General features: G+C 48.2%; 1 protein-coding gene and 1 pseudogene across 2 annotated transcripts in view; one reads left to right on the forward strand and one right to left on the reverse strand.

Moving 5' to 3' along the window:
* Positions 1 to 10953, reverse strand: part of PPP1R13B (protein phosphatase 1 regulatory subunit 13B) — a 69546-nt gene extending 58593 nt beyond the window's left edge. Inside the window, exon 1 of one of the 2 annotated variants that reach the window (XM_043489292.1) lies at positions 10666 to 10953. In XM_043489292.1, the coding sequence (XP_043345227.1) occupies positions 10666 to 10674 (9 nt within the window). In that variant the 5' untranslated portion in view covers positions 10675 to 10953. The remainder of the gene's footprint in view (positions 1 to 10665) is intronic. The other variant, XM_043489293.1, reaches the window with a different exon arrangement.
* An 874-nt stretch (positions 10954 to 11827) lies between these two features.
* On the forward strand, positions 11828 to 23804 carry LOC122454777 (annotated as a pseudogene).
* Positions 23805 to 27040: the final 3236 nt, after the last annotated feature.

Consider the following 27040-nt stretch of genomic DNA (forward strand, 5'->3'; position numbering starts at 1 on the left):
AATAATTTTTGGATATAGTGAGTTAAATAAAATATATTATTAAAATTAGTTTCACTCATTTCTTTCCACTTTTTTATGTGGCTACCAGAAGATTTTAAACTGCATTTGTGGCTCACCTTAAGTTGCTGCTGGACAGAGCTCATCTAAATGTGTCCAACTGATGTCTATGTTACTGATGCTATTTACCCTTTTCTTGATGACTCAGTCATCATGAGGACTTTAACCACCACCCTGTGTGTAGTCTGTAATCTGTCATCATGCTATCCTTGGTGGTGACTGAGGTCAGGATGCCCACCCTCAGACCACAACCTTGGGGTTTCTTAAAGCTGTTTCTTTCTGTGGTTTCCAGCAGCCCGTCTGCTCATAGTTACACCCTCCAGCAACCTTGACTGCAGCCTCTGTGAAGATTTAAAAGCCAGGTAAATTAAAACTGTGTGCCACGTTAGAGTCCAGGGTAAGTGAGGGCTGAGGAGGGCCTTCTCCAAGCCAGCTTCAGTGCGCGGCTCTCTGACGGCTCTTCTGACTGCTCAGAGACCTTTCCTGTCTCGACGACCCCAACAGACTCTTCTCATGGATTCCAGACACTTAAGGCCAACTTAAACCTGAGCATTTACAACTCTGCTTAAAACCCTGCAACAGTTTCAGTTTGAGATGAAAAAAGTCTGGAGATGGATGGTGGTGATGGATGCTGAACAATGTGAATGTACTTAAATGTCGCAGAACTGTATACTTTAAAATGGCTAAAATGGTAAATTTTATGCACATTTTAACATAACTAAAAAACAAACTTCAACAGTTTCGTGTTTCTCAGGATGAAATTCAAACTCTTATGCAGGTCATACAAGGTCCTCGGAATCTGACCTCTGTCTACCTCACCAGCCCCCCTGCTCCATCAGGCCTTAAGCTCTAAGCAACTTCCCTCAACTGCTGCTGCTGCTGCTAAGTCACTTCAGTCGTGTCCAACTCTGTGCGACCCCATAGACGGCAGCCCACCAGGCTCCCCTGTCCCTGGGATTCTCCAGGCAAGAACATTGGAGTGGGTTGCCATTTCCTTCTCCAGTGCATGAAAGTGAAAAGTGAAAGTGACGTCTCTCAGTTGTGTCTGACTCTCAGTGACCCCATGGACCGCAGCCCACCAGGCTCCTCCATCCATGGGATTCTCCAGGCAAGAGTACTGGAGTGGGGTGCCACTGCCTTTGATTTCCCTCAACACACCACACCAATTCAGATCTCAATGCCCTGAAAATGTGAAGTGAAAGTCACTCAGTAGCGTCTGACTCTTTGCGACCCCATGGACTATACAGTCCATGGAATTCTCCAGGCCAGAATACTGGAGTGGGTAGCCTTTCCCTTCTCCAGGGGATCTTCTGAACCCAGGGACTGAACCCAGGTCTCCCGCTTTGCAGGTGGATTCTTTGCCAGTTGAGCCACAAGACCACAAAAGTGAAGGCCTCTATCTAAATCCCTTCCCCACCCTTCTCAACTCCACTCAAATGTCGTGTCCTCTGTGAAAACGCTCCTGGCATCCCGAGGGCAAGAAGACCCCTCTCACCACTGCACCCCGCCGCAGCTTGCACTCTGACACTCGCACAGCCTTTATCTTCCAGAACGGCACTTTCTGTTTACAGGCCTGTTCCCCACCGTGAGCTCACTGAGAGCAGGGACTGTGCCAGGCCTGGCACAAAGCCAGCATAAAGGGATGGTTCCTAAATGCCTGCCGAGGCCATTCAGTAAACAAGCACTTAATGAGTGTCGACCAGAGACACTGGGGATCCTGCAGTGGGAAAAGAAGACGAAGCCCCCCTTTCATGGAGCCTCCACAAGTAACTGCCAGTGGACGTAAGCACTCTAAAGAGAAATGAAGTGCAGTCAGGGAAGGGCATTTTATACAGGGTGCTCAGGAATGTGCCAACTAGGTGGAGACCAGAAGGACAGGGCTGGCTCTCCCACTCAGGGACAGAGCACTGAGTGAAGAGAATACCAGCTGGTTCTAGCTGTGGTCTCAATAAAACAGGGTACTGGAAGGAGAAGGTAAACGTTTATTTCTAAGAAATGCAAACTGTCCCTCTCTGACCTAGCAATTTGACAGATTTCACAGTCACCACCTAGTTCTCTCAGGAGGAAGAACACAGCCATTCTACCCAGGTGGGGTACAGTGCACGCAGGACCCTCTGCCGTGAGGTCTTGCAGCTACTGGAGAAAACTTAAGAGGAGCAGGAATGACTGAGTGCTATTTTACATTAACAGAATGCACTAAGCACTTGGCAATCCTCACAACTGCCTTCTGAAACATACTCTTATTAAACCCATTTTAAAGCGGAAAATAAGGCACAGAGAGGTTAAATAATTTGTCCAAGGTCACAGAGTTGGTAGGTGGCGAAGCTAGACTTTGAAACCAGACAGTCTTGGCTCCAGAGTCTGAGCTGATAACCACTAGGCCCCCTGTTTTACATGTGTATTTCTATCACAAATACTCTTTGTACCTATCGTTGGGCTTTTTTACTATTAATCCTAAAGCCATCAAATTTTACTTCATCTGTCTTCATATTTTGATCACTCAACAGTTTAGTTGTTATTTACTGATATTATTTTCAAGACTGCCATTAAGTAGAAATATAAGCATACAATGTAAACAACAAGCAAAACATAAACTATCAATGCGGAGACACACGTTACACTGCTATAAACAGTGTGCGTATAAACTCCATAAAGATGGCGGAGGCCCAGGCCAGCCACTGCCCCATGCAGGGCGTCTAGTGGGGCTCAGGGTGGGGCTGATCAGGCAAAATAACAACTACAAGGGATGCCATATGCACGTGGTGTGCCACAAATGCCCAGGAAGCAAATACCAAAAACACAACATTAAAAATCACTTAATATACGAAAAATGATTTTTTTAACTTAACATATATATTTTACTTTAAGAGTAACATCTTTCTGGATACAGCAGACGTCTCAAGCTCAACACACTCCAAATAAACCTCACTCATCCCCTTAGAGGCCTCTAAACCGATTCCTTCTACGTGTTCTCTAGCTTAATCACAGGAAAGACAAGCCCGGCTGCTGAAGCAATAAACCTGTTATCCTCAGCTCCAGCCACTGTACTTCCTTCCTCTTGGTCACACACACTCACATGTACACACACTCCACACACCCTCTCACTCCAGCCGATCTCTTTTACCTCCTACTGGATCTTTCCCTTCACCTTCCGGTCAAGTCTGATCTGTACCAACTGGTCTCCTAACTGTTTTTCCTGTTTCTTTTTAATTTGCCTTACGTCATGGTCCTCCCTGACAGGTCAGTTGGTAAAGAATCCGCCTGTAATGCAGGAGACCCCAGTTCGACTCTTGGGTCGGGAAGCTCCCCTGGAGAAGGGACAGGCTACCCACTCCAGTATTCTTGGGCTTCCCTTGTGGCTCAGCTGGTAAAGAATCAGCCTGCAATGTGGGAGACCTGGGTTCAATCCCTGGGTTGGGAAGATCCCCTGGAGAAGGGAAAGGCTACCCACCCCAGCATTCTGGCCTGGAGAATTCCACGGACGAGTCCATGGAGTCAGACACGACCAAGTGACTTTCACTTCACTTCACTCCATGGTCTACTCCTCCAGCCTTGGTTTCAGAATTCTCCCTCCACCATACAAATCTGACTGTATCACTCCACTTTTTAAAAACGTTTGGTGGTTTCTGATCACCCCATAGGATCAAGTGCAAACCCCATCAGAGCACATGCACACCTCTTCACAAAGGGATCTGACACTACTTTCCACATCATACCTTCTTTCATTCAACAAATGGTCACCAAGCACCAACTATGTGGCCAGTCACTGGGACAGGCACTGGTGGTAAACAGTAAAAAGCTCCTGCCATGATGGAAATTACAGTCTAGGACAAAAAAAGACATTAACCAGTCACACAAACAAATGTTTAAGACTTCAACTACAAGTACTGCAAAGGTAGACCAGGCAAAATGTTCTGAAAAGATAGTGGCAAAGGTTGTATTATATTACAATACAAAACAAGGTAATACAAAGATTGTATTACAACACAGTCTTATACATAAACTTAGAACTTCTAAATTGTACACATCAAAAGGTGAATTTAATGGTATGTGAATTACATCTAAAAAAAAAAGGGCACACCAGTAGAGGAGTGCCTCTACTGACGTAATTGGCTAAGGCAAAGATGAGAAAGCTTCCCAAAGGAAATTTAACTTATTACACATAACATTTGCTGAACACTGACTACACAACAGGCCACTTTCAATGTGATAATCCACTGATCCTAACAACCCTAGGGTTGCTGTTATTATTATCCTCAGTTTAAAGACAGTGAACTAGTCAGAGAGTCAATTGGTGACGCCAGAATCCACACTTAAGCCAACGGATGCCAGGGCCCAGACTCTTACCTGCTACAGTGAGGTCCCTCAGGCAATGACTACTGATTCAGAACTACTTATGATGCAATAAGTAAACCACTGTGTTTAACAAGTAAACCACTGTTTCTTTTCTTCCAAAGGAAATGTCTCTCTGTGTCCTCTGCCCTTATAGTAACACACAAGGCCCTGTAAGATCCTAACCCATCCACTCACCACCACCTTCCTACTTCATCTCCTCCACCCTGCCCCTCACACACTGTGCTCCAGTTACAGAGACATCCCTTTGTTTCTCCAGTATGCTGGGCCTGCTCCTACCACAGGGCCTTTGCATTTGCTAGAGCTACAATGATTACAATCACAACATATGTTATAAAGCATGATTCGGTCAAAACTTCAGTTAACAGTTTCTCTGGACACACAGTACTGCTAGCAAGACCCTGTTCTGAATTGTACACTAACATTCTGAATGTCATTTATTAATTTTAATCAAAACTACCTCATTTTCTAGTCTTTTATTGTTCTGTATGATGTCACCTAGCAAAGATTTTTATTTTACAGAGTATAGTAACAGCAGCTTTTGCTTACCAATTAGTATGAACAACAGTCATATGGCTATCTTTGCAGTGAAATAAAACAAAGCAATTAAGCCAAGAAAGTGTCACAATAGAACCTGAATACCACCATTCTTCTGTTCAGCCCCAGAATCACAGTCTGTGAAATAACTATGGCAACAGCACTTTCAGACATCAAAATCCCACCAAAATCTTGCTGAGAAGTTATTGCCCATCTGTGCAAACACACAAAAATGCACACTGACAACCAGTTATGTAACTTCAACACAGCAACCTGGTGATATTTTAAGTTTCTATCTTGCTAAAAATTCTAAGTAACTCTTAGGCACATACACTGACATAGACTTTTCAAAATAGGATGCTGAGAAAGGAAGGATACATTTAAGACGTCTGTGCATGCTCAGTCATGTCCAACTCTTTGTGACCATGTGGACTGTAGCCCTCCAGGCTCCTCTGTCCATGGGATTTCCCAGGCAAGAATATTGGAGTGGATTGCCATTTCCTACTCTAGGGGATGTTCCTAATCCAGGGATCGAATCTGAATTTCCTGCACTGGCAGGCCAATTCTTTACCACTGAGCCACCTGGGAAGCCCTACATTTATGTTTAACACGGAGTCATCCCCAAATTCAAGATGGCGAAAACTATCGTCTTTTATCAGGTAGGTTCACCATGAGATCCTTTTAAATATTAAGCACCAACTGAGCTAAGCATCAGGTGAAAGTATTTAGCCTAATTCAACTTACTAACACCACGAGCAGAACGCCGTGACTGTAGCAAACTCCTGTAAGTGACCGGCACAAAGGCCAGGAGCAAGGACTTCTGAGTCAGTTTGTTTCCCAACAGTGCTCTACCACTAAGTAACTGGGGGCCCTTAGCCAAGTTTCTTTTCCTCCTGAGCCTCAGTTCCCATAAATATGAAGACACCACCACAAAGCCTATAAGACACAACTGCTCTTGTTTAGCCTGCCAGGATCCTCCATCCATGGGATTCCCCAGGAAGAATACTGGGGTGGCTTGCCATTTCCTCCTCCAGGAGCCCTTCCTGACCCATGGATCGAACCCGCATCTCCTGCCTGGCAGGTGGGTTCTTTACCAGTGAGCCACCAGGGAAGCCCAGAGGCCACAGTGTTAGCACGTAATGATAAGCGCCGTTCACTGAGTGCTCACTACTACTAAATTAAATGTAGGAAGTTAAACAGCTGGAAAACGTTACTGCTGTACTTAATACTGTAGCCTTCAGAAGAGTTATTCCTAAAGATTATTGTTAATTTCAATAAAACTGTAATAACAAATCTTTCATATATGCATCTTTGTATGATCGAAGCTTTCCTTTTCCTTCTGTGAACTTTTTGGCACTCCAAAAGTTAGAAATAGTTTGATTATCTTAAATGGTAATATTATCTTTGTAATTTTTGTCTCAAAGAAACCAGAGTTTAAAAAAAACCAAAAAACTCCTCCAGTCCTGAGTGTTTTGTTTACTGAGTTAGGCTACAAAATAAAACCGGCCAAAATGACTTAACTGGGTTTCTCAGGTGGTGCTAATGGTAAGAACCTGCCTGCTAATGCAGGAGATACAAGAGACTCGGGTTTGATTCCTGGGTCAGGAAGATCCCCTGGAGAAGAAATAGCAACCCACCCTGGTATTCTTGCCTGGAGAATCCCATGGATAGAGAAGCCAGGAGCAGCCTGAAGGGCTACAGTTCAAGGAGTCACTAGAATTAAAAAAAAAAAAAATCTTCTCCAGTCCTTAGTGTTTTGTTTACGGAATTAGGCTAGAAATTAAAGCCAATCAAATGACTTAATTATTAACAATAATAATGAACATCCATTGAGCTGCTTCTATCAGTTCTATCATACCAAAATACTTGGGCAGTGAATGCACTTACTAAAAGATTGCCGAAACAAGTGATAGGTTGCGTCAACCTCTGATGCAGCCAATGAGAATATTATTGACCCTCATTAAAGTATATGCCACGTATCAACTATTAGACCAATCACAAACACTTGGAAAAGACCAGGACCAACTCATTTTACAGGTAAGAAAACAGAGGCTCAAAGAAATTTAAGTCCAAAGGTCACAGAGTTAGAAGTGGGGACTAGAACCTTAGCCTCTCTGCTTCCAGTTCACTGTTTTGTAAATTACATGAAAGCTGATGGTTTCAAAAGGAATCTATTTCAGAACCTCAAAATGTTTTCTACATCATTGAAAGTGAATACCTGAAATAACTGAATGTTTGTTTAATGAGAGCTAAATATTGAGCACAAACTAATGTAACCCACAGCCCCTAGTGAATATGCTGAAAGAGCTCCTAGGACAGAAATAAGTGGAATCAACTAATCACACTGCATGGTGTCTACTGGAGGTAAGGAGTCCCACTGCTAACATGACCGAAACACTACCACCAGAGTGCCTTTCTTACAAATAATACACACTTCAGAGCCATAGAACTTCCTTTACCCAAGTCAACAGTCCTTTCAAAGAGAAAAAAGTACCCTTAGCACCATGCTCCAGATACATTTCACCTGTGCACAAAAAGCTCTACAGCTGCAAAGTGTTCATTCTGTAGAAAAGAATGATGCTAATGATCAAGGCAGTTTTTCAGCCTTTTCATGCTCTGAACCAGGCTACCTTTATTAAAATCCTTATTTCTATCAAAGTTGTTTAGGTATGGCCTTAATGATTTCAGGTCCAGACGTTAGGGACCAGCCAACAAGTCATCTTTAAACTGTGGTCCCTTTTTCCCCCTGGGAAACTGTTTTAAAATGTCATCCATTGAAAAAAGGTGAATGACCACACATACTAGAATGCAATGATATTTTAATAACAGAAAATTCAAAAATATAACTTTGTTTAAAATTGACAGTCATGAAACTTGATGTAATAAGCAAATTGAAGACTTCTACAAAGACCTTATTGTGTCATATGAGAACATGGCAAGATATTCATTTCCAACAGCTGAGAGACTGGCTGCTGCAGTAAGTCATCTGATCAATTAAAAGTTATTACAGACACTACATACTAATTGCCAATTCTCAAGTAAGTAAAATAGCATACACTCTAAACCTATGTTGTTCAAGATAGTAGCCACTAGCTACATGTGCTACTGAGCACTTGAAATGTCCTAGTCTGAACTGAGGTGTGCTATATACATAGAACTTCACTGGATTTACAGTGGATTCACACTGGATTCACACTGGATTTCAAAACCTTAGTACCAAAAAAAAAGGAAAGTATCACTAGTAATTTTTTCATACTGATTATATGTTAGTTATAATATTTTTAATATATTGAGTTAACAAAATAAACTATTAAAAATAATACTAGTTACTAGACAAATTTGAATCACATCTGTGTGGCTCATTACATTCCTATTGGGTAGTGCTACTCTATACAAACTCTGCAAAATATGATCTAATCTTCCTTCAATGATTCACGATGATGATGATGATGAACACCAAATATATAATAAAGAAAAATCTTATTTATATCTTGGGGGCACAGTTTAAGACAGTACCAAGTAAGAATGGCATGTCCTTAAAACTTCTATGAAATTTACAACCAACCCCCAACTCCATTTATAGAGGAAGGACTCAATCTTAAAAGTCGTACTTAGGGAACAAGAAGGAAATACAAAAGTAAAGACCTTGAAAGTGGCACTAAGAGAAATACCATCTGTTTCTAGAAGGCATTTTAAAATAAAAGCACTGTGCTTTAAATACTTAATAGGCCTGTTTTTTAAAAACAGTATTTGATTATTATGAGTATCACAAAGAAATTTCCCAACTGCCAGCCAAGCAAACTTCTGAAAAGGAAAACCTGGTCAGGTAGACTAGAAATTCTAATTATGTGGAGCAGAGAAATAAAACATCTGAATGTATCATACGGAAAATGTAAGCCAAATTCCTTAACAGAGTATTTAAAATGAAGCATCATACAATGATGAAATCAGTCAAAACTTTATAGGTGTGCTTCAATATTACTATAGTATCAATTACAGGATTTAGCTAAAAGTGGTTTCAAAATTCCAAAACACCATAATGCCTTTTCCAAATCTAGCCAGGGAGAATTAGGGAGAGAACTGTTTCCAAATGACTTATCTTGCAGAGGTTAAAATTAGAAATTGACAATTCAGAGCCATATTAACCATAAAGCATATCTGCATGGCATTCTGTTTAACAAGGACTTCTGGACACATCATCCTTTTTGATCCTCAGGACAGCCATCAGATATTGGTCTGTTTTTATCCCTACTTTAGAGGTAATTCCAGGCTTGGAGACCTTGAATTGTTCAAGGTCACATTGCTAAAAAGTAGCAGAACCAGTACTGGATCCTGGATCTTCTGATGCTGATCCAGTTCTTTCTTTACAAGACAATCATTCATTTAAAACCAAACATTTAGAAATACAACAAGCTCTAATGCCAAAGAAGGATCTAAGGATCAACTAGGTCAAATCTTAAGACTCTGCAAAGGCAATGCATTGGAATCAGTTGAAAAGGGCAGAAGAGATTACCAAGAGACAGGAAATGATTTGAAAGATCAGGGAGAAAAAAATCTAATCTAAATGTCCTTGGGTGCAGCACGGCGGAATAATAGTATTCAAGCAGAAAATGCAAGAGAAACGGTACTTTCCTTCTGAAATGGATTTTCAATGTAGAAACTGTAGGCGAAATTGTTACTTTACTACAAATGTCTTTGAGAATTTTACTTAATATACAGGCACTCAGAAAACCAATACATCCAACTGGGTACCACCCGCCCTTCATTTTTTCATAAATCAAGACATTTACTTCACAAAAAGCCAGAATAGAAAAATTATAATTCAGCACTCATGGCTCTTTAGATGATAGGTAAAGGAAAAACTCCGGAAGGAGCCTGGCAATCTAACAAGCAGTGTCTGCTAGTAGAACGCATCCTTGAGGGCAGGACAAGGCGGCACCACAGCACAAATGAACCTAGCTCAACCTTCAAATCGGTGGCAACAGGCCAGATAACGCCAAATGTACAAATCTCGAAGGTACGGTAAAAGGGAATGCCTAACATGGCTCTCAAAATCCAGTCCCCAAGTAAATTCCTAAATACAACAGGATTTCAGAAATCACGAAAAGGACTACGGAGAAATGTGGGTTTCCAGCGTGGGAACACCACACGGGGGTGCCCACACTGCCGACTCCAAATACGACACCAGCAAATTTCAGACGGGGGGGGGCGGCCCACAGAGGCGCCTCGAGACCCTGAAACGGGGCGAGCGCCAAACGACACCCCCGCCTCTCCGCCCGACCCCCCGCCAGGACGGACGGGGTGGGGCTGGGTGAACTGACCGGCTCCAATCCCACCTCCCGGCTTCCCCTCCCGGGTAGCCCTGCCGTGGAGGCTCGGCAGGAAAGGGCCGCGCTGGCGGCCGAGGGGGCGCCGGCCAGGGACACCCCCCCCTGCCCCCGGACTCCCGACCACGCCGGCCCCCGCTCCAGGACCCCGCTGCAACCCCCGGCCCCCAGATCCCCGGACCCCCGACCCAGCCCGCGCTGACAGCCGGCGCCGCCCCACCTGCCCGCCCGCGGGGGGGGCGCCGAGACCGGGCGCGCCCGCCAGGCCACTTCCTTCCCCTCCCGCCCGGCCCGTCGAGCTCGCGCGGGCCCCCGGGGGCCGGGAGTCGCAGGAGGAAGGAGGTTTGGCCGGCCGCCCGTGAAGGAAGCCGCCGCTGCCGCCCGCACCCACCGGCATCATCGCGGCGCGGGTCCGCGGCGCCCTCGGCCGCCTGACAGGACGCTCGGCGCCGCGCCGTGCCCGCCGCTCCGGTCGCCCTCACAGGCCGCGCGCCCGCCGCCGCGCTCTCTGGCCCTCACGGGGAGGCGGCGGCTGCGGCGGGCTGCGGAGCCTGGCCGGCTCTGTCGCGGCAGCCGGCGCGCTGCGTCGCTGTCCCGGGACCGGCTGCCGTCGCCGCCACCTCCTCCAGCCGCCCGCCTCCCGCCGCCAGCCCGCGGACTCTCCTCAGCGCCCGCAGGCCCCGCCCCCAGCGCGTCGCCCCACACGGGGCCCGCCGCCCCCTCCGATTGGCCCTCCCGCGCAGGGGGCGGGGCATTCCCGCCCCGCCCCGCCCCGCCTCGCTCCCGAGCGCGGCCAGGTACGAGCGCGTCCGCGCTCCCGCGAGCGGGGGGTGGCGCGCCCGCTGCGGAAGCCGCTGCCCCGCCCCGCGGGCCGGCCTGTGGGTGCCTGGCTGTGCGCCGCCGCGGTCTCGGCTCCTCGGAGACCTCCGGCGTGGGGGAAACCGAGGCCCAGAGGAGGGAGGACCTGGCCGGGCACCGCAGCACGTCTCGGCGGGGCCACGGCTCGAACCCGGGCTCCGGGAGACCCGGCGCGGGCGGGGCGCATCCCGCGGCCACGGCGCGCGCGTGCCCCTCTGACCGCGTCCCGACCCCGGCCTCCAGGCGCCCCGGGGGGCTGCGGGGCTCGGTTTGGAAGGGGATGGGTGCGCCCCAGACCACGCGTGTGACCTGGCTCCGCATTGCTCAGCACGGACCCACGAGCCGGCGTGGCGCTCGGGCCCTGGGCACCTGTTCTCCGCCACCACCACCTACCCGCGGCTTCTGCCACCCTCCCGGGGCCCTTTCTCCACGGCCAGCCGACCTTCCCGGGCACGTGGCGGCTCTTCAGCCTTGGCACTTCCCGCAGGCGGTACCCCTGGCCTAGGACGCCTGCAGCACCTGTGCCAGCGTCCTTCAGAGGCGCAGACGTCCCGGGCGGCACGCAGTCTTCCTCTCCAGGGTCCTCTTCTGTCCTTACAGCCCTGTCTCACCAGCACCCCGGTCTGAACGCCTGAGTTACAGAGGCCAGGGCACGGCCACCCACGTGTCCAGGGCTGGGCTGGGGCTGAGAAGACCCTCAGTGCCCAGTGAGCATGCATCCTTTCTGTGCCCTCCACACTGTGCCATTCACTGGAACCCTGACGAGATGCGATGGTGACCGGTGCACTCCACAGGCAGCCCTGAAACTCCCTGGAGCATCTGGAGCGAAGGGGTCTGTTTAGGGCCCCAAACCCACCTTGGGACTGGACCATAGAGATGACAGCAGGTGATGTCAGAGGGACGTCTCTAGGAACAGAGATGATCAGAGTCTATCCCTACCCTGTCTACTCCTTTGAGGGGCCTGAGCCGCTGGGTGGGGCTGAGGGACAAAGAGGGAGGAGGCTGGGGAGCCACCACCATCCTCTTCTTGGCTTCTTCTTCAGAGGCCAAGGCGGTTGGTTTGTGGTTGAGTGTAGACTTTCCAGTCAAACAGACACTGCCTCCGCCACGCCCTCAAGTATGATCTTAGACAAGCTGCACCTTCTCTGTTTATCTCAATTTGCCCATCTCTATAATGGGAGATTACAGAAATAATAACACCTGCCTCATGGGATTTAGGAAAATTCGGATGTGTATGAAAATCTCCCAGCACAGTTTGTGGCCCATGGGAGCAGCTCCATAAACAGTAGTTTTCTGTAATTATGCTATCCTTAGCAAGCAGGGCTTAGTATACAGAGGTAACCCAGGTAATCCCCTGGGAGAGGGATTACGCAGAGATTTTTAAATTTATACACGCTGGGCACCAATGGCTAGTGATACATCTCTTCTGGGAGAGAAGAGAGAGCTCTAGGTAATAACAGGAGATCCCAGGTTGAAGGTCAGAGACCTGGTTCTAACTCCAGCCCTGCTTCTGACTCCTCGTGTGGCCCTATGCAGCTTGCATCTCCTCTCTGGGTCTCAGTTTCCCCATGTCTAACTGGGGCAAGTCTAGAGTCAGTGATTGCTGAGGGCCTTTCAGCTCTGACACGCTCCAGTCCTGAGTCATGAAGGGGTGGGCACAGGCAAAGAACAGGCTTTCTCAGGGCACAGCAGAGAAGTGCCACCTGGGATGAGGTGGTCAAAATGAGCTCACTCTCCCGAGAAGGGGAAGCTAGGCCACTGGGCCCCCACTCTTGCCTGCAGGACCTGTGGGCACAGACGGAGGCAGCTGCCCCGCCCTCACACCGAGGTACCCTCTGTCCTCCAGGCAGGCACCCATGTGAGGCCAGGCTGCTCGGTGGCCAGGCACACAGGCTCTGGCTACTCTACTCCTTCTCTTCTCCATTCTGCTGCAACCTCCAAGCACCAGGCCCCATCACCTGGTATCTAGACCAAGGGCGTGCATAACTGGCGTGCATAACTGGCCTCCCCGCTCTGACCTCCTCCACGCCCAAACCATCCCACATGTGGACATAATCAGGTCAGGGATAAACAGCCTGTCTGTTTCCACATCACCCAGATTAAAGTTCACGAGAAGCCCTTCAGGAATCACTGTTGATGGTGGGATATGGTTCCCAGGGTGATGGAAGAAGATATCTAGGTTGTTCAAAGATGCACAAGGGTTCAGCAAAAGAGAGAGAGCGCCAGGCAGGAGATCCTATCCAGCCTAAGCACACTCGGCAAATCCTTGATAATTGTTAAATGTGGGTGATGGGTCCCTGGGATGTGCTTTTCTCTCTACTTTGTATGTTTGAACTATTTTATATTAAAAATTATTAAATAGTCTTTCAAGCAAGTTAAAAAGCCCATTTGGGGAGAAAGTATAGAGTCAAATTTGCATAAAGGAATTCTTGAAGGAGCAAGAACCCTAAGAAAGGATTGCAGGTAGGAGTGGGAACTGGGTGGATTAGGTCAGAAATCAGAGTGAGCATTTTCACTGTTACTTTTAAAAATAAACTTTGGGGCAGCTTTAGATGTACAGAAAACTTTCAAAGATAATTCAAAGTTCCCATATGCCTTCCCCCAAGCCCACTCTGTTTCCCTTGCTTTTAACATCTTATATTTGTGTGGTGTATGCATGCTCAGTCGCTTCAGTCGAGTTCAACTCTTTGCGATCTTGTGGACTGTAACCCACCAGGCTCCTCTGTCCGTGGGATTCTTTAGGCAAGAATACTGGAGTGCCTTGCCCTGCCCTCCTCTAGGGGATCCCTGACCCAGGGGTTGAACTCCCATCTCCTTCAATTCCTGCACTGCAGGCACATACTACACTGCTGAGCCACCGAGGAAGCCCGTTAGTGTGGTACATTCATTTAAACTAATGAACCAAAATCGATACATTTTTTATTAACTGAAGGCCACGGCATCACTGACTCAATGGACATGAGTTTGAGCAAACTCAGGGAGATGGTGAAGGACACGACAGCCTGGAGTGCTGCAGTTCATGGGGTTGTAAAGTCAGACACAACTTAGCAACTGAACACAGTAACTTATTTAGGATTCCCAGGTGGTGCTAGTGGTAAAGAACCGCCTGCTGGTGCAGGCGACGTTAGAGACTCGGGTACGATCCCTGGGTCAGGAAGGTCTCCTGGAGGTGGGCATGGCAACCCACTCCAGTATTCTTGTTTGGGAAATCCCATGGACAGGGGAACCTGGTGGGCTACAGTCCATGGCATTGCAGAGTCAGACATGACTGAAGCGACTTAGCACACACACGTTAGTTTACCCAGTGTCCTTTACTCTGGGATCCCCTCCAGGACACATTACATTTAGTCATCATGTGACCTTCAGTTCCTCTTGGCTGTGACAGTTTCCTGAACCTTCCTTATTTTATATGACCTTGACAATTTTGAAGAATACTGGTTAGGTATTTGGGAGAATATTCATTGGAAGGGCTGATGCTGAAGTTGAAACTCCAATACTTTGGCAACCTGATGTAAAGAACTGACTCATTGGAAAAGACCCTGATGCTGCCAAATATTGAAGGCAACAGGAGAAGGGGATGACAGAGGATGAGATGGTTGGATGGCATCACTGACTTGATGGACATGAGTGAACAAGCTCTGGGAGATGGTGATGGGCAGGGAAGCCTGGCGTGCTGCAGTCCATGGGATCACAAAGAGTCGGACCTGACTAAGCGACTGAACTGAACTGAGAATATTTCTCAATTGCTATCTATCTGATATTTTCTTCATGATTCGCTTGAGTTTATGGGATTTGGGGAGGAATATCACAGGGATAAAATGCTATGATCATCACATACTATCAACATGCAGTTTCACTGGTTGACGCTGACCTGCGCATCTAGTCACTATGACTTTTTCTGTTTGGTTTTTGAACCAGGTTAATATAGTAGGATTTAAAATTCAAAAATTTCAATCTTAAGACCTATGTTAGTCTTAACAACAGAAATTTATTTTCTCACAGTTCTGGAGGTTGGAAGTCCCACCTCAAGGTGTTGGCAAGTCTGGGTTCCTCTGAGGCTTCTCTGCTCAGCTTGCAGATGGCTGCCCCCTTGCCAGCCCCTCACATGGTCTTTTCTCTTTGTGCATGGTGTTCCTTTGTCCCTGGTTTCTCTCCCTCTTTTAATTTATTAAAAAAAAACTTTATTTATTTGGCTGTGCCAGGTCTTCATTGCAGCCTGTGAGGTCTTCAATCTTTGTTGTGGCATGAAGGATCATTAGTTACAGCATGGGACCTAGTTCCCTGACCAGGGATCAAACCTGGGTCCCCCACATTCGAAGCTCGGAGCCTTAGCTACTGGACCACCAGGGAAGTCCCTCTCCCTCTTTTTATAAGGTCATCAGTCTACTGGGGCTTCCCAGGTGGCGCTGGTGGTAAAGAACCCATCCGCCAATGCAGGAGACACAAGTGACTCCAGTTCGATGCCTGGGTCAGGAAGATCTCCTGGAGGAGGGCATGGCAACCCACTCCGGTATTCTTGCCTGGAGAACCCCATGGACAGGTGCCCGGCAGGCTACAAGTCCATGGGGTCACAGAGAGTCAGACACGACTGAAGCCACTTAGCACGCACGCTCTGTCTACTGGATTAGGGCCCAACATCGGATCTGTTTAATCTTGATTACCTCTTTAAAGGCCATATCTTCAAAGACAGTCACATTCAGAGGTGTGTTAGGGGTTAGGAGGTCAACATATGAATCTTGTGGGGGACACAATTCAGTCCCTAACAAGACAGTTCATAGCCTGGCCCCAGTCTACCTTTTCAGGTTAATCTCCTATGCCCCCAGCACCCCACACCTGGCTTTTGATGTTGTTTGGGGTTTTTTGGCTGCTCAGCTTGTAGAATCTTAGTTTCTCCAATCAGAGATTGAATCTGGGCCCCAGGAAGCAAAAGCTCTGAGTCCTAACCACTGAGCCATCAGGGAATTCCCACATATCTGGATCTTATACATCAGCCATCCAGAGGCCAGGCCCTCCTCTCCTCCAAGACCCTACTCCTGCAAAGGTGCTTCTGCCAATTTTCTCAAGAATTGTTACCTGCTCTTGTCACAATTCAAATCCTTCCTCTTCTTCAAGGTTTTTCCAGATTCCCCCCAGGAAGACTCAGCTCTGCCACCTTCTCCCAGACTGCTTAGACCTGGCTCACTCATCACAACCTGGAGACATATCTGTCTCCCCCAGGGGCCAGCAGGCTTGTTCAGGAAATAAGTGTTCACTGGCCTTCTCCCATGTGCCCAGCACTGGTCGAGGCTCTGGCAACATAACCTTGAGTAAGATAGACACGGTCCCTGTCCTCAGGGAGCTTATATTCTGGTCTGGGAGAAAATGATAAACGAGAACACAAGTAAAGTCACTCTTCAAATGCTGGTAAGCATACAAAGAAAATGAAATAAACCCAGATTCATGTTACAGAGATGGCTGCTTTTGCCAGGAGAAGGTGACATTTGAGATGGGGCTTGAATACTGAGCAGGCAGCCTTCTGGGGCTCCTGGGGAGGGGTGTGTGAAGGAGGAGAGTGGGTGAGAAAGGAAGGAGGTAGGGGGAGCTCTGGGGGCAGCCCCGGGGGCGCAGCGGGCAGAGCAGGGGAGGAGGGAGGTGAGGTCAGGTTGGGGTTTGCGGGCCATGAGTCTGGCTCTTATTCTGGGTGGAGAGAGAGACCAGGTTGGTGTTTTTCAATGCCCACTGGCCACCATGGGGAGGCTGGCTGGCATATGGCAAGAGGAGGGGAGGAGGCCCCTGAAGGGGACTAAGGTGGGGGTGCTGGTGCAGGGAAGGGGTCCCCTTTGGAATGTGCTTTGAAGGGTGGGACTTGGAAAGGAGAGAAAGGGACCTGGGACAGCCCGGTGCTTGGGCACGGGGTCCGAGCAGGCCGTCTAGTGCCCACAGAGCCCTCTGCAAGTAGGAGCCAGTAGGTCCCATGCTGACATCCTGCTTTGTCATGCCCACCGAAGGGCCACACACAAGTCAGGACTCCTCTTCCTCTGAGTCCAGACCCCACTGGGCCCTTCATTGACCCAGCACTGCAGGCAGCCAGGCACGTCTGGGGCCTCTCCCCTGCTCGGCCCACCCCCCAACTGCTGTCCACCCCGCCCCTTTTCTCCCCCTGCCCTACTCCCAGCTGGAAACACCCTCACCTCTCCGCTCCATTCAGACCCTTTTCTGCTAAAGGGGTTTTTCTATGTGGAAATTATACCTGCCCACTGCCTCTCAGGGACCCCTCAGTGGCTTCCTCAGGGGGTAAAGACAGAAACACCACTTTGCTGACAAAAGGTGTGCTGAGTCGCCTCAGTTGTGTCTGACTCGCTGCGACCCCGTGGACTCTAGCCCACCGGGCTCCTCAGTCCATGGGATTCTCCAGGCAAGAATACTGGAGTGGGTGGCCATTTCCTCCTCCAAGTGATCTTCCCGACCCAGGGATTGAACACCTCCCCCCTCCTCCCAGTATTGGCTGGCAGATTCTTTATCATTAGCGCCACCTGCGAAGCCCGACGTGGCAGGTGATAAGTTAAAGTCCTGGGGATTTAGGCCTTCTGTGCCCAGGCTTATTACCCACTGCGGGACAGCCCCTCCCACCTCCACCCGCCCCAGGCCAGCTCCTACCCCTCCCACTCCGCCCCCCAGCAGCCCTCCACCCGCACAATCCCTGCGTCTCCCCTCCCTCCCCGGGTGTGTGGGAGGAATGGGGGGACGGGAAGGAGGCTAGTGTGTTCCGCCCCCGCGGTTCCCGGGGAAACCGGTTTCCACAAACCTTGGCTGCGAACCAATCGTGGTTCCGTTCGCTCCTCTGGGGCATCAGAATAGTAATATTTTCGGTGATCAAGGTTAGAAAAGAACTTGACAGGAAGGCAGCCAGCGGTCTGTTTCTCCGTTTCGCTCTGCTGGACGCGGCCCTGCGGGGGTGTGTCCGCCACGGGGTCCCCCGCCGCCCAGCACCGAGTGGCGCTCTCCGCGCGCCCCCGCGCCGCCTCCGTCTCGGGAGCGCACGGCCGACCCCGCAGCAGCAGGCCGCCGAACCTCAGCGCGGGGTCAGCTGGGTGGCTGTGCCCATGCCCACACAGGCCCCTGCTGCTGCCACTGGGCCGAGGTGCTGGGTCACCGCCCCGGCGCGGGCGGGGGCGGGGGGCGTCGTTGGCCGAGGGGCGCCCCTGCCCAGGACGCGGTCAGCGCTTTATACACCGAAGCCTCGGCTCATCCCTGCGGACACTTCGTGAGGCCGGTGTCGTCTGAAGCCCAGAGAGGGTTCGTCACTCGTGCAGGGCCAGGGCGCGGGGACCTACAGTGCCCGGGGCTCGAACCTGGCAGAGCAGACGCCCGCCCCGCGGCAGCCGGGCCAGGCGAGCTCTCGGAGACTCGGGGGCTCTCGGCGCCACCGCCTCCGCCTCGAGTGGGAGGGGCCTCCGGGTGGGCGTGGCCCCGGTGGGCGGGGCATCCTGTGGGCGGGGTTTCACCCCAGGTTGGGGGGGCGGGGTCCACGCGGTACTTCGCCTTCGCACACACATCACCCTACACCACACACCTGTCTCTGTCTCTCTTTCTCTCTCTCTCTCTCACATACACACACCCCTCATCCTGGTGTGAGACCTAAATCGCTATCTCCTCTCTTCCTGGGGTCCGCTTAGGGGCCCCATGGGAAGAAGAGAAGGCAGTGCTGGGTCTGGACACTCATTCCGTCGTTTATGGATGCATTCATTTCCGACCTTGACTGTGTCCTCCGTGCTGGCCTCAAGGCCCCCAGGTTGCGGTTCGCTGCCTACAGGAAGCTTGCTGGAGGTCGTGACCAGTGCAGGTTGGGCAATTCCGTCTCCAGGTTTCTGTTCTTCCTCAAGCGTCCTGCCCTTGGCGGCCCCTCCTCCACTCCCGCAACACCCTGGCCTCCGCTCCCGCCCAGCCCAGCCGCTGTGCAGTGGCCCCTGGTCAGCCAGCCCTCCCCGCCCCCCACCCCTGCTCTCCCACAGTTCAGGTGCTTCCAGTTCCCCCATTATTCATGACACTGTCACATCAGTCAGGGCCCGTGGGAAAACAGATGGCTTCCGCGAATCAGGGAAATTCCAGGAGGATTATTTACAAAGGGGACTACTTAGCAAATGGGCAGGGCCACGGGGGGTTAAGGGAACCAGCGGATGAGTCCAGCCCTCCAGGACCAGCGCAGGGGGGACAGTCACCAACCCCAGGGCTGGAGGGAAACACCAGGGGAGGTCCCCAGAAAATGAAAAAGAAGACTCACCAAGGGGGCACCTGACCCTGACCTTAAGAGCAATGACATTCAATCAAGTGCCAGCCTGTCCAAGGCCCCCTGACCTCCCAGGAGGGCACTTCACTGAGCCAGCCCACTGGGTTCTCAGTGCCGGGAGGCTGTGGATACAGGTCATGGAGATGGGCTTCCTCCAGCAGGAGACAAGATTCAAACATAGTTGTGATGCTAAATCCTGCACTCTATACACACCTTGCCTTATTTTATGAGCTTAGAATCCATTTCACAATTACCGATTGGATATTTTGTAGCAAGAAGTTAACCAGATGAGCTTTCAGACAGGACCTGTGCTTGGATAGTGGAGCTCCACCACCTGCTATTTAGGTCTGGCTGTGTAATTTTGGGGAAGTTACGTAAACTTTCTGTGCCTCAGTTTGTTCATCTGTAAAATGGGGATAACGGTGCCTTCCTCAAGGATTTTTGTCTGGATTACACACAGTGATGAGTGTGGCACACCGTGAATGCCAAGTGGGCATTTGCTGTCCCCCTGAACTAGGTGAGGTGCTGCTGCCAGATCAGGAGGATCCCTGGCTTCAGAGCCACTGCCCCCATCCACAGTTCTGCAGCCTTGGGTGCCTAGGCATGCCAGCCTGACCTTAAAAAGCCCTCACCAGCTGAAGAGCAGAGCCTTCTCTTCTCTGTCTCTCTCCCCCTGGCCCCCCTCCTCAGCCTCCTCCGCACAGACACAACACAACACAAGCTGGAACGGGGCGATCTGTCCTTTCTACCAGCCCCAGAGAAGGCAGCTGGTGGCACTCCTCTTGGTATGTGGGGATAAAGTGACTGACTGCTACCACTTGTACCCAGGTGCCTGAGACGATTCTGTACAAGTTCGGGAATTTCCTCCAAGTGGATAAGGACCCCTGATATGCCTCCGAGTGACGCTGAAGGGTAATCGCCAACCCTTAGCCTGCCTGGCTGAGCAAGGGGGGCGGTGTTGCTGAATGAGGTGTGAAGAGCACAGTAAGGCCATGTGGGAGCCTTGCTGGAGAACATTGGTCTTGACAGATGGGCCCTGCTGGGCCAGAAGGGGATGTACACGGCACATGGGCACACACACACCCACACACACACGTATGGGTCACAGCCCATCACTTGCTTGTCATCTCCCCAATCAGCTTCTAATGCTCCCTACGTGTAACAAGTGATTACAGTCAGAAAGATCTGATTCAAATTCCAATTAAAAAGCCCAATTTATATTATTATCAAGATAATTTGTGGACTTGAGTTCTCAAAATTTTTATTTATCTGTTTAATTTTGGTTCCACTGGGCCTTTGCACTGGCTTCTCATTGTGGTGACTTCTCTCCTGGAGCACAGGCTCTAGGGTGTGGGCTCTGGAATTATGACACACAGACTTAGTTGCCCCGTGGCATGTGTAATCTTCCCGGACCAGGGATCAAACCGTGTCCCCTGCATTGGCAGTCAGATTCTTATCCACTGTGCCACCAGGGAAGTACTCTCTGGACTTGATTTTTCACCAGATTTTTAACTAATGCAAATAGTATGCCAATACTTCTGATGGACGACTCACAGGCCCATCTCTGACTCACATGCCCCAGAGGGGAACCTCTTTCAATTATTTTGTGTGTGTGAGAGAGAGACCTTCATATTTATGAAAATTATGCTGATGTTGTTATTTCTTGAGTTTTCAGTTCAGCGTATTATCAACTGTCCCCCTACTATGGCAAATGAGAATTTAGCAACCTTACTTGCCTCTCCCAAAACGTCTTTTCCCTTTTCACAGCATAGCTATATCTTATTTCTGGTTTAAGCAATATTCAGAATTTCATTATGTTACCTTTATAAATACTGTTCACGGCTGAGCTAAGCTGTGTACGGACTGTTTTGCTAGGACACGTGTTTTGTTAGCGCATGTTATCTCACTGGTGATTGGTGGGCAGGGCCATGACATCAGCGCAACCTGGGTCTCTCTTACACAATTTTCCCCAGCGTGTTAATGTTTTTGAGGTCAGCAGAGACAAGAATCCCAACAATTAAAAGAGGTCCTTAGTGGGATGTTTTGAGAGAACAGCATCGAAACATGTATATTATCTAGGGTGAAACAGATCACCAGCCCAGGCTGGATGCATGAAGACAAGAGCTCGGGGCTGGTGCACTGGGAAGACCCAGAGGAATCGGGTGGAGAGGGAGGTGGGAGGGGGGATCGGGATGGGGAACACATGTAAATCCATGGCTGATTCATGTCAATGTATGACAAAAACCACTACAATATTGTAAAGTAATTAGCCTCCAACTAATAAAAATAAATGAAAAAAAAAAAAGAGGTCCTTAGTAGTATATGAAGGCCTTAAAAAGCTAAGGTAAGCTGGAAAATCCCATAGGAAGTCTTTCCTTAGTGCAAGAAACGTGCTGTAGGGCCATTTCCATCCTCTCTGTGTTCAGTCTGGCTGGGGAAGCTGAGCCTGCCGATGAAGAAGCTGCAAAGATGTGCCCTTCTATTAAAACATTTCTTAAAAAAAAATTCACTTGGCTGCCTTGGGTCTTAGTTGCCGCGGGCAGGCTCTTTCAAAGCTGTGCACAATCTCTTTACTCGTGGTACTCCAGCCTAGGTGCTCCAGGGCATGTGGGATCTTAGTTCCCTGACCAGGGATGGAGCCTGCCTCTGCTTTCTTAGCCACTGGACCACTAGGGACGCTTCAAAACGTTTTGCTTTTGATGGATAAACAGAGCTACCTCCAGACTGTAATTTTTTTAAAAGGTTTATTTATTTTTGGCTGTGCTGTGTCTTCAATGGTGTGTGAGGGCTTCTCGTTGCAAAGCATGGGGCTCGAGGGCTTGTGGGCTTCAGTAGCTTCGGTGTGTGGGCTCTGTAGTTGTGACTCATGGGCTTAGTTTGCTCCTGGGCATGTTGCATCCTCCTGGACCAGGAATCAGACCCGTGTCCCCTACATCGGCAGGCAAATTCTTAACAACTAGACCACCAGGGAAGCCCTCCAAACTGTATTTTTATTGTTGATTAAACTGGTCTCTTTTAGAGGCGAACATCTTCAAGGGTCAGCATCTCTGAGAAGGAAGCAGAAGCCTGAAGACTAAGACTGCATAGGGAGGCTAGATGCTGATGCCAGAGGAGAAATGACTGTGCTAGTATCTTTATTAGTATCATTGTTGTGTGTGTTAGGGCTCTGCTTACAAAGCTGTGCAAAATATATTCTTAATCAAGGATGTGTATCCAGAATATAGAAAGAATTTTTATGACTCAATAATAAGACAAACAACCCAATAAAACCCGAACAAAAGATTTTGAAGAGATACTTCAGCAGAGATAGCGATGACATATAAGCACATGAAAAGATCATCATTGGTCCTCATCATGAGATACCATCACACACCAGCTATAAAGACTAAAATGATTGAATCACAATGTCAAGTGTTGACAAGGAAGTGGGACACATGGAACTCTCATACAGGGCTGCTGGGAATGCAAAACGGTTCAGCCCCTTGGGAAACGTTGTGCATTTTCTTTTCTTCCTTTTTTAAAAAATTTATTCATTTTATTGAAGGATGATTGCTTTACAGAATTTTGCTGTTTTCTGTCAAACCTCAACAAGAATCAGCCATAGGTGTACACATATCCCTTCCGGTTTGAACCGCCCTCTCCTCTCCCGCCCCATCCCACCCCTCTAGGTTGATACAGAGCCCCTGTTTGAGTTTCCTGAGACATACAGCAAATTCCCGTTGGCTGTCTATTTTACACATGGTAATGTAAGTTTCCATGTTATTCTTTTCATGCATCTCACACTCTGTAGTTTACTTTCTTAAATTGAGGTATAGGCAGGCGCTTTCGGCGGCGAATCGGCGGTTTCCGGTTCCGCCGGCCCTCTTTCTCTTCAACCAGGCGGCCGAGCAGCAGACGCAGAGATGCAGATCTTTGTGAAGACCCTGACGGGCAAGACCATCACCCTTGAGGTCGAGCCCAGTGACACCACTGAGAATGTCAAAGCCAAAATCCAAGACAAGGAGGGCATCACACCTGACCAGCAGCGTCTGGTCTTCGCGGGCACACAGCTGGAGGATGGCGCGCTCTGTCAGACTACAGTATCCAGAAAGAGTCCACCCTGCACTTGGTGCTCCGTCTGCGAGGCGGCATCACTGAGCCTTCCCTCCGCCAGCTCGCTCAGAAATACAACTGCGACAAGATGATCTGCTACAAGTGTTACGCCCGCCTGCACCCCCGTGCTGTCAACTGCCGCAAGAAGAAGTGCGGCCACACCAACAACCTGCGCCCCGAGAAGAAGGTCAAGTAAAGCTCCTCCGCCGGCTTCTCCTTTGCCCGCAGGGCGGCCTCCTGCCCAAGCCCCGTGGTCCTGGGGCGTCAATAAAGTTTCCCTTTCATTGACTGGAGCAGTAAAAAAAAAAAAAAAATTGAGGTATGGTTGGACTTCCCTGTTGGTACAGTGGATAAGAATCTGCCTGCTAATGCAGGGGACATGGGTTTGATCCCTGGTCAGGGAAGATTCCACATGCCATGGAGCAACAAAGCCCATGCACCACAACTTCTGAGCCCATTGTGGGCTCGACGGCGCTAGAGCGCTAGGCAACAAGAGGAGGCAGTGCAGCGAGAAGCCTGCGCACCACAGCCAAGAGAAGCCCCTGATCACTGCAACTAGAGAAAGCCCAGATGCAGCAATGGAGGCCCAGTGCGGTGAAAAATAAAATTAATTAGTTGAAACATTGAGTATAGTTGATTTACAATATTGTCTTAGTTTCAGGTATACAGAAAAGTGATTCAGATATGTGTGTGTATATATATACATATCTACATTTGAGATTATTTTCCACTGTAGGTTAATATAATATATTATAGTTCCTTGTGCTATATAGCAAATCCTTGTTGCTTATCTATTTTATGTGTATTAATTTGTAGCTGTTAATCTCATACTTCTAGTTTATCCCTCCCCTTCTCCCTTTCCTCGTTGGTAACTGTAAGATTTTTTGTTTTTTTTTCCTATGTCTGAGAGTCTTGTTTCTCTTTTGAATATATATTCATTTGTATTATTTTTTAGAGTCCACATATAAATGTTTGTCTTCCTCTGTCTGACTTACTTCAGTTAGTGTGATAATCTCTAGGTCCATGCATGTTGCTGCAAACGTCAGTATTTCAATCTTTTTTATGGCTGAGTAGTATTCCATTGTCTACATACCACATCTTAGAACAATTGTCTGTTGATTGGACACTTGGGTTGCTTCCATGTCTTGGCTACTGTAAATAGTGCTGCTATGGACACTGGGGTACACGTATCTTTTTGAATTAGAGTTTTCATATTTTCTGGGTATATGCTTGGGAGTGGGATTGCTGGATCATTTGATAACTCTATTTTAAGTTTTATAAGGAACTTTCATACTGGTCTCTTCTTACTGTTCTCCATAGTGGTTGCACCAATTTACATTCCCACTAACAGTGTAGGAGAGTTTCTTTTTCCAGTGTGTATTATTTAGATTTTTGATGATAGCCATTCTGATAGGTGTGAGGTGATACCTCATTGCAGTTTTGATTCGCATTTCTCTATTAGCGATGTTGAGCATCTTTTAATGTGCTTGTTGGCCATCCATATGTCTTCTTTTTTTTTTTTTTTTCATATGTCTTCTTTGGAGAAACATTTATTTAGGTCGTCTGTCCATTTTTTAATGAGGGTGTTTGTCTTTTTGATATTGAGTTTTACAAGCTGTTTATTTATTTTGAATATTAATCCCTTATCAGTCACATCATTTACAAATATTCTCTCCCATTCCCTAGGTTGTCTTTTTGTTTTGTTGATGGTTTTCTTTGTCATCCAAAAGCTTTTAAGTTTAATTAGGTCCCATTTGTTAATTTTTGCTTTTATTTCTTTTGCCTTGAGAAAATTATCTAACAAAATATTTCTGTGATTTATATCCGAGAATGTTTTGTCTACATTCTCTTCCAAGAACCTTAAGGTGTCATGTCTTATATTTAGGTCTTTTAACCATTTTGAGTTTATTTTTGTATATGGTGTGAGGGAGTGTTCTAATTTCGTTGAATTACATGTAGTTGTCCAGCTTCCCCAGCACCACTTGTTGAAGAGACTGTCTTTTCTCCATTGTATATTTTTGCCTCTTTTGTCATAGATTAATTGACCATAGATGTGTGAGTTTATTTCTGGGCTCTCAGTTTGGTATCTGTGTCTGCGTGAGTGTGTGTAAAATGATAAGCAATCCCACGTCTAGTCATTTACCCTTGAGAAATGAAGGTATAAGTTCACACAAAGACCTGTGTATAAAAACCTGCCTAAATGTAGCTTTAGTCATAACCCCAAACTGGGAATAACCCAACTTCCAGTCACATGGTTAATGTGGTACCTCTGTACCATGAAATATGACTCCAGCAGTAAGAGTGGGACAAACTAAGCTAGTTGTGTACAGAGCAAAGTGGATGCATCTAAAATAGCACTATGCTAAGTGAGTGGATTCAGACACAAAGGACTACATACTGGATGATTCTATGACATTCTGAGAGTCATAGGCACTGAAATAAGGAGAGTAACCGGATCAGTAGCTCCTGAAGGATTAAGGGGAAATGACTGCAGTGGGGTCTGAGGCAGCTTTGGGGATAACAGAAACGTTCTGTATCTTGATAGTGGTGGAGGTTACATGATTATTTACATGTTTAACAACTCATCGAATTGTACAGTTTAAAAGATTTGATTGTATACCCTGGTTTCTCTTCAGATCAAATAAATCTTTCGCCTTTTACTAAAAAAAAAAAAGATTTGATTGTGTACAGATTATGCCTCAATAAACGCAACTTCTTGAAACAGTTTTATTTTTAAAAACGTTTATTTTTGGCTGCGCTGGGTCGTTGCTGCGTGCAGGCCTTCTCCAGCTGCGGTGAGCAGGGGCCTGCGTGGCGGTGCCCAGGCTTCTCCGGCACTGGCTTCTCTCGTGGCGGGCACCGGCTCTAGGCACACAGGCTGCAGTGGCTGCAGCTCTAACGTGGCTCTAATGTGTGGGCTCAGTGGCTGCGGCACACGGGCTTAGCTGATGTGCGGCTTGTGGGATCTTCCCGGACCGGGGATCAAACCTGTGTCCCCTGCTTTGGCAGGCAGATTCTTACCCACTGTACCACCCGGGAGGTCCTTAAAATAGGTTTTGTTTCCGTTTTGTTTTAATCTTTTGGCCATGCCACGTGGCATGCGGGATCTTAGTTCCCTGACCAGGATTGAACCTGTGCCCTCTGCAGTGGAAGCTTGGAGTCTTAACTGCTGGCTCACCGGGGAAGTCCCTTCTGGGAGGTTTTTCTTAAAAATGTCTTTGATAATTTTCTTTCTTTTGTTTTCTCTTTCTCTGTGTGTGTGTGTGTTAGGAATTCCTGACATTTTGGATGTGGGACTCCCTGGTTTGGTCTTTTAATTTTCTCATTAAATTTTCTCTCCTCGTTTCTACCTCTGTCTTTTGGGAAATTTCTTCAGCTCGAGGAAATGATGATCCCGAGATGATCTTAGTCAGTTTCACAGCTTTAAATGCTGTTTACACGCTCATGACTCCCAAATTTGCGTCTCCAGACGGGACCTTTCCCCTAAACTCCATATTCTTTTATACAACCAACTTCTCAGCGTCTCTCATTGCATTTCTAATAATCTTGG

Source organism: Cervus canadensis, chromosome 17, assembly GCF_019320065.1.
Source record: "Cervus canadensis isolate Bull #8, Minnesota chromosome 17, ASM1932006v1, whole genome shotgun sequence".
Taxonomy (NCBI): domain Eukaryota; kingdom Metazoa; phylum Chordata; class Mammalia; order Artiodactyla; family Cervidae; genus Cervus; species Cervus canadensis.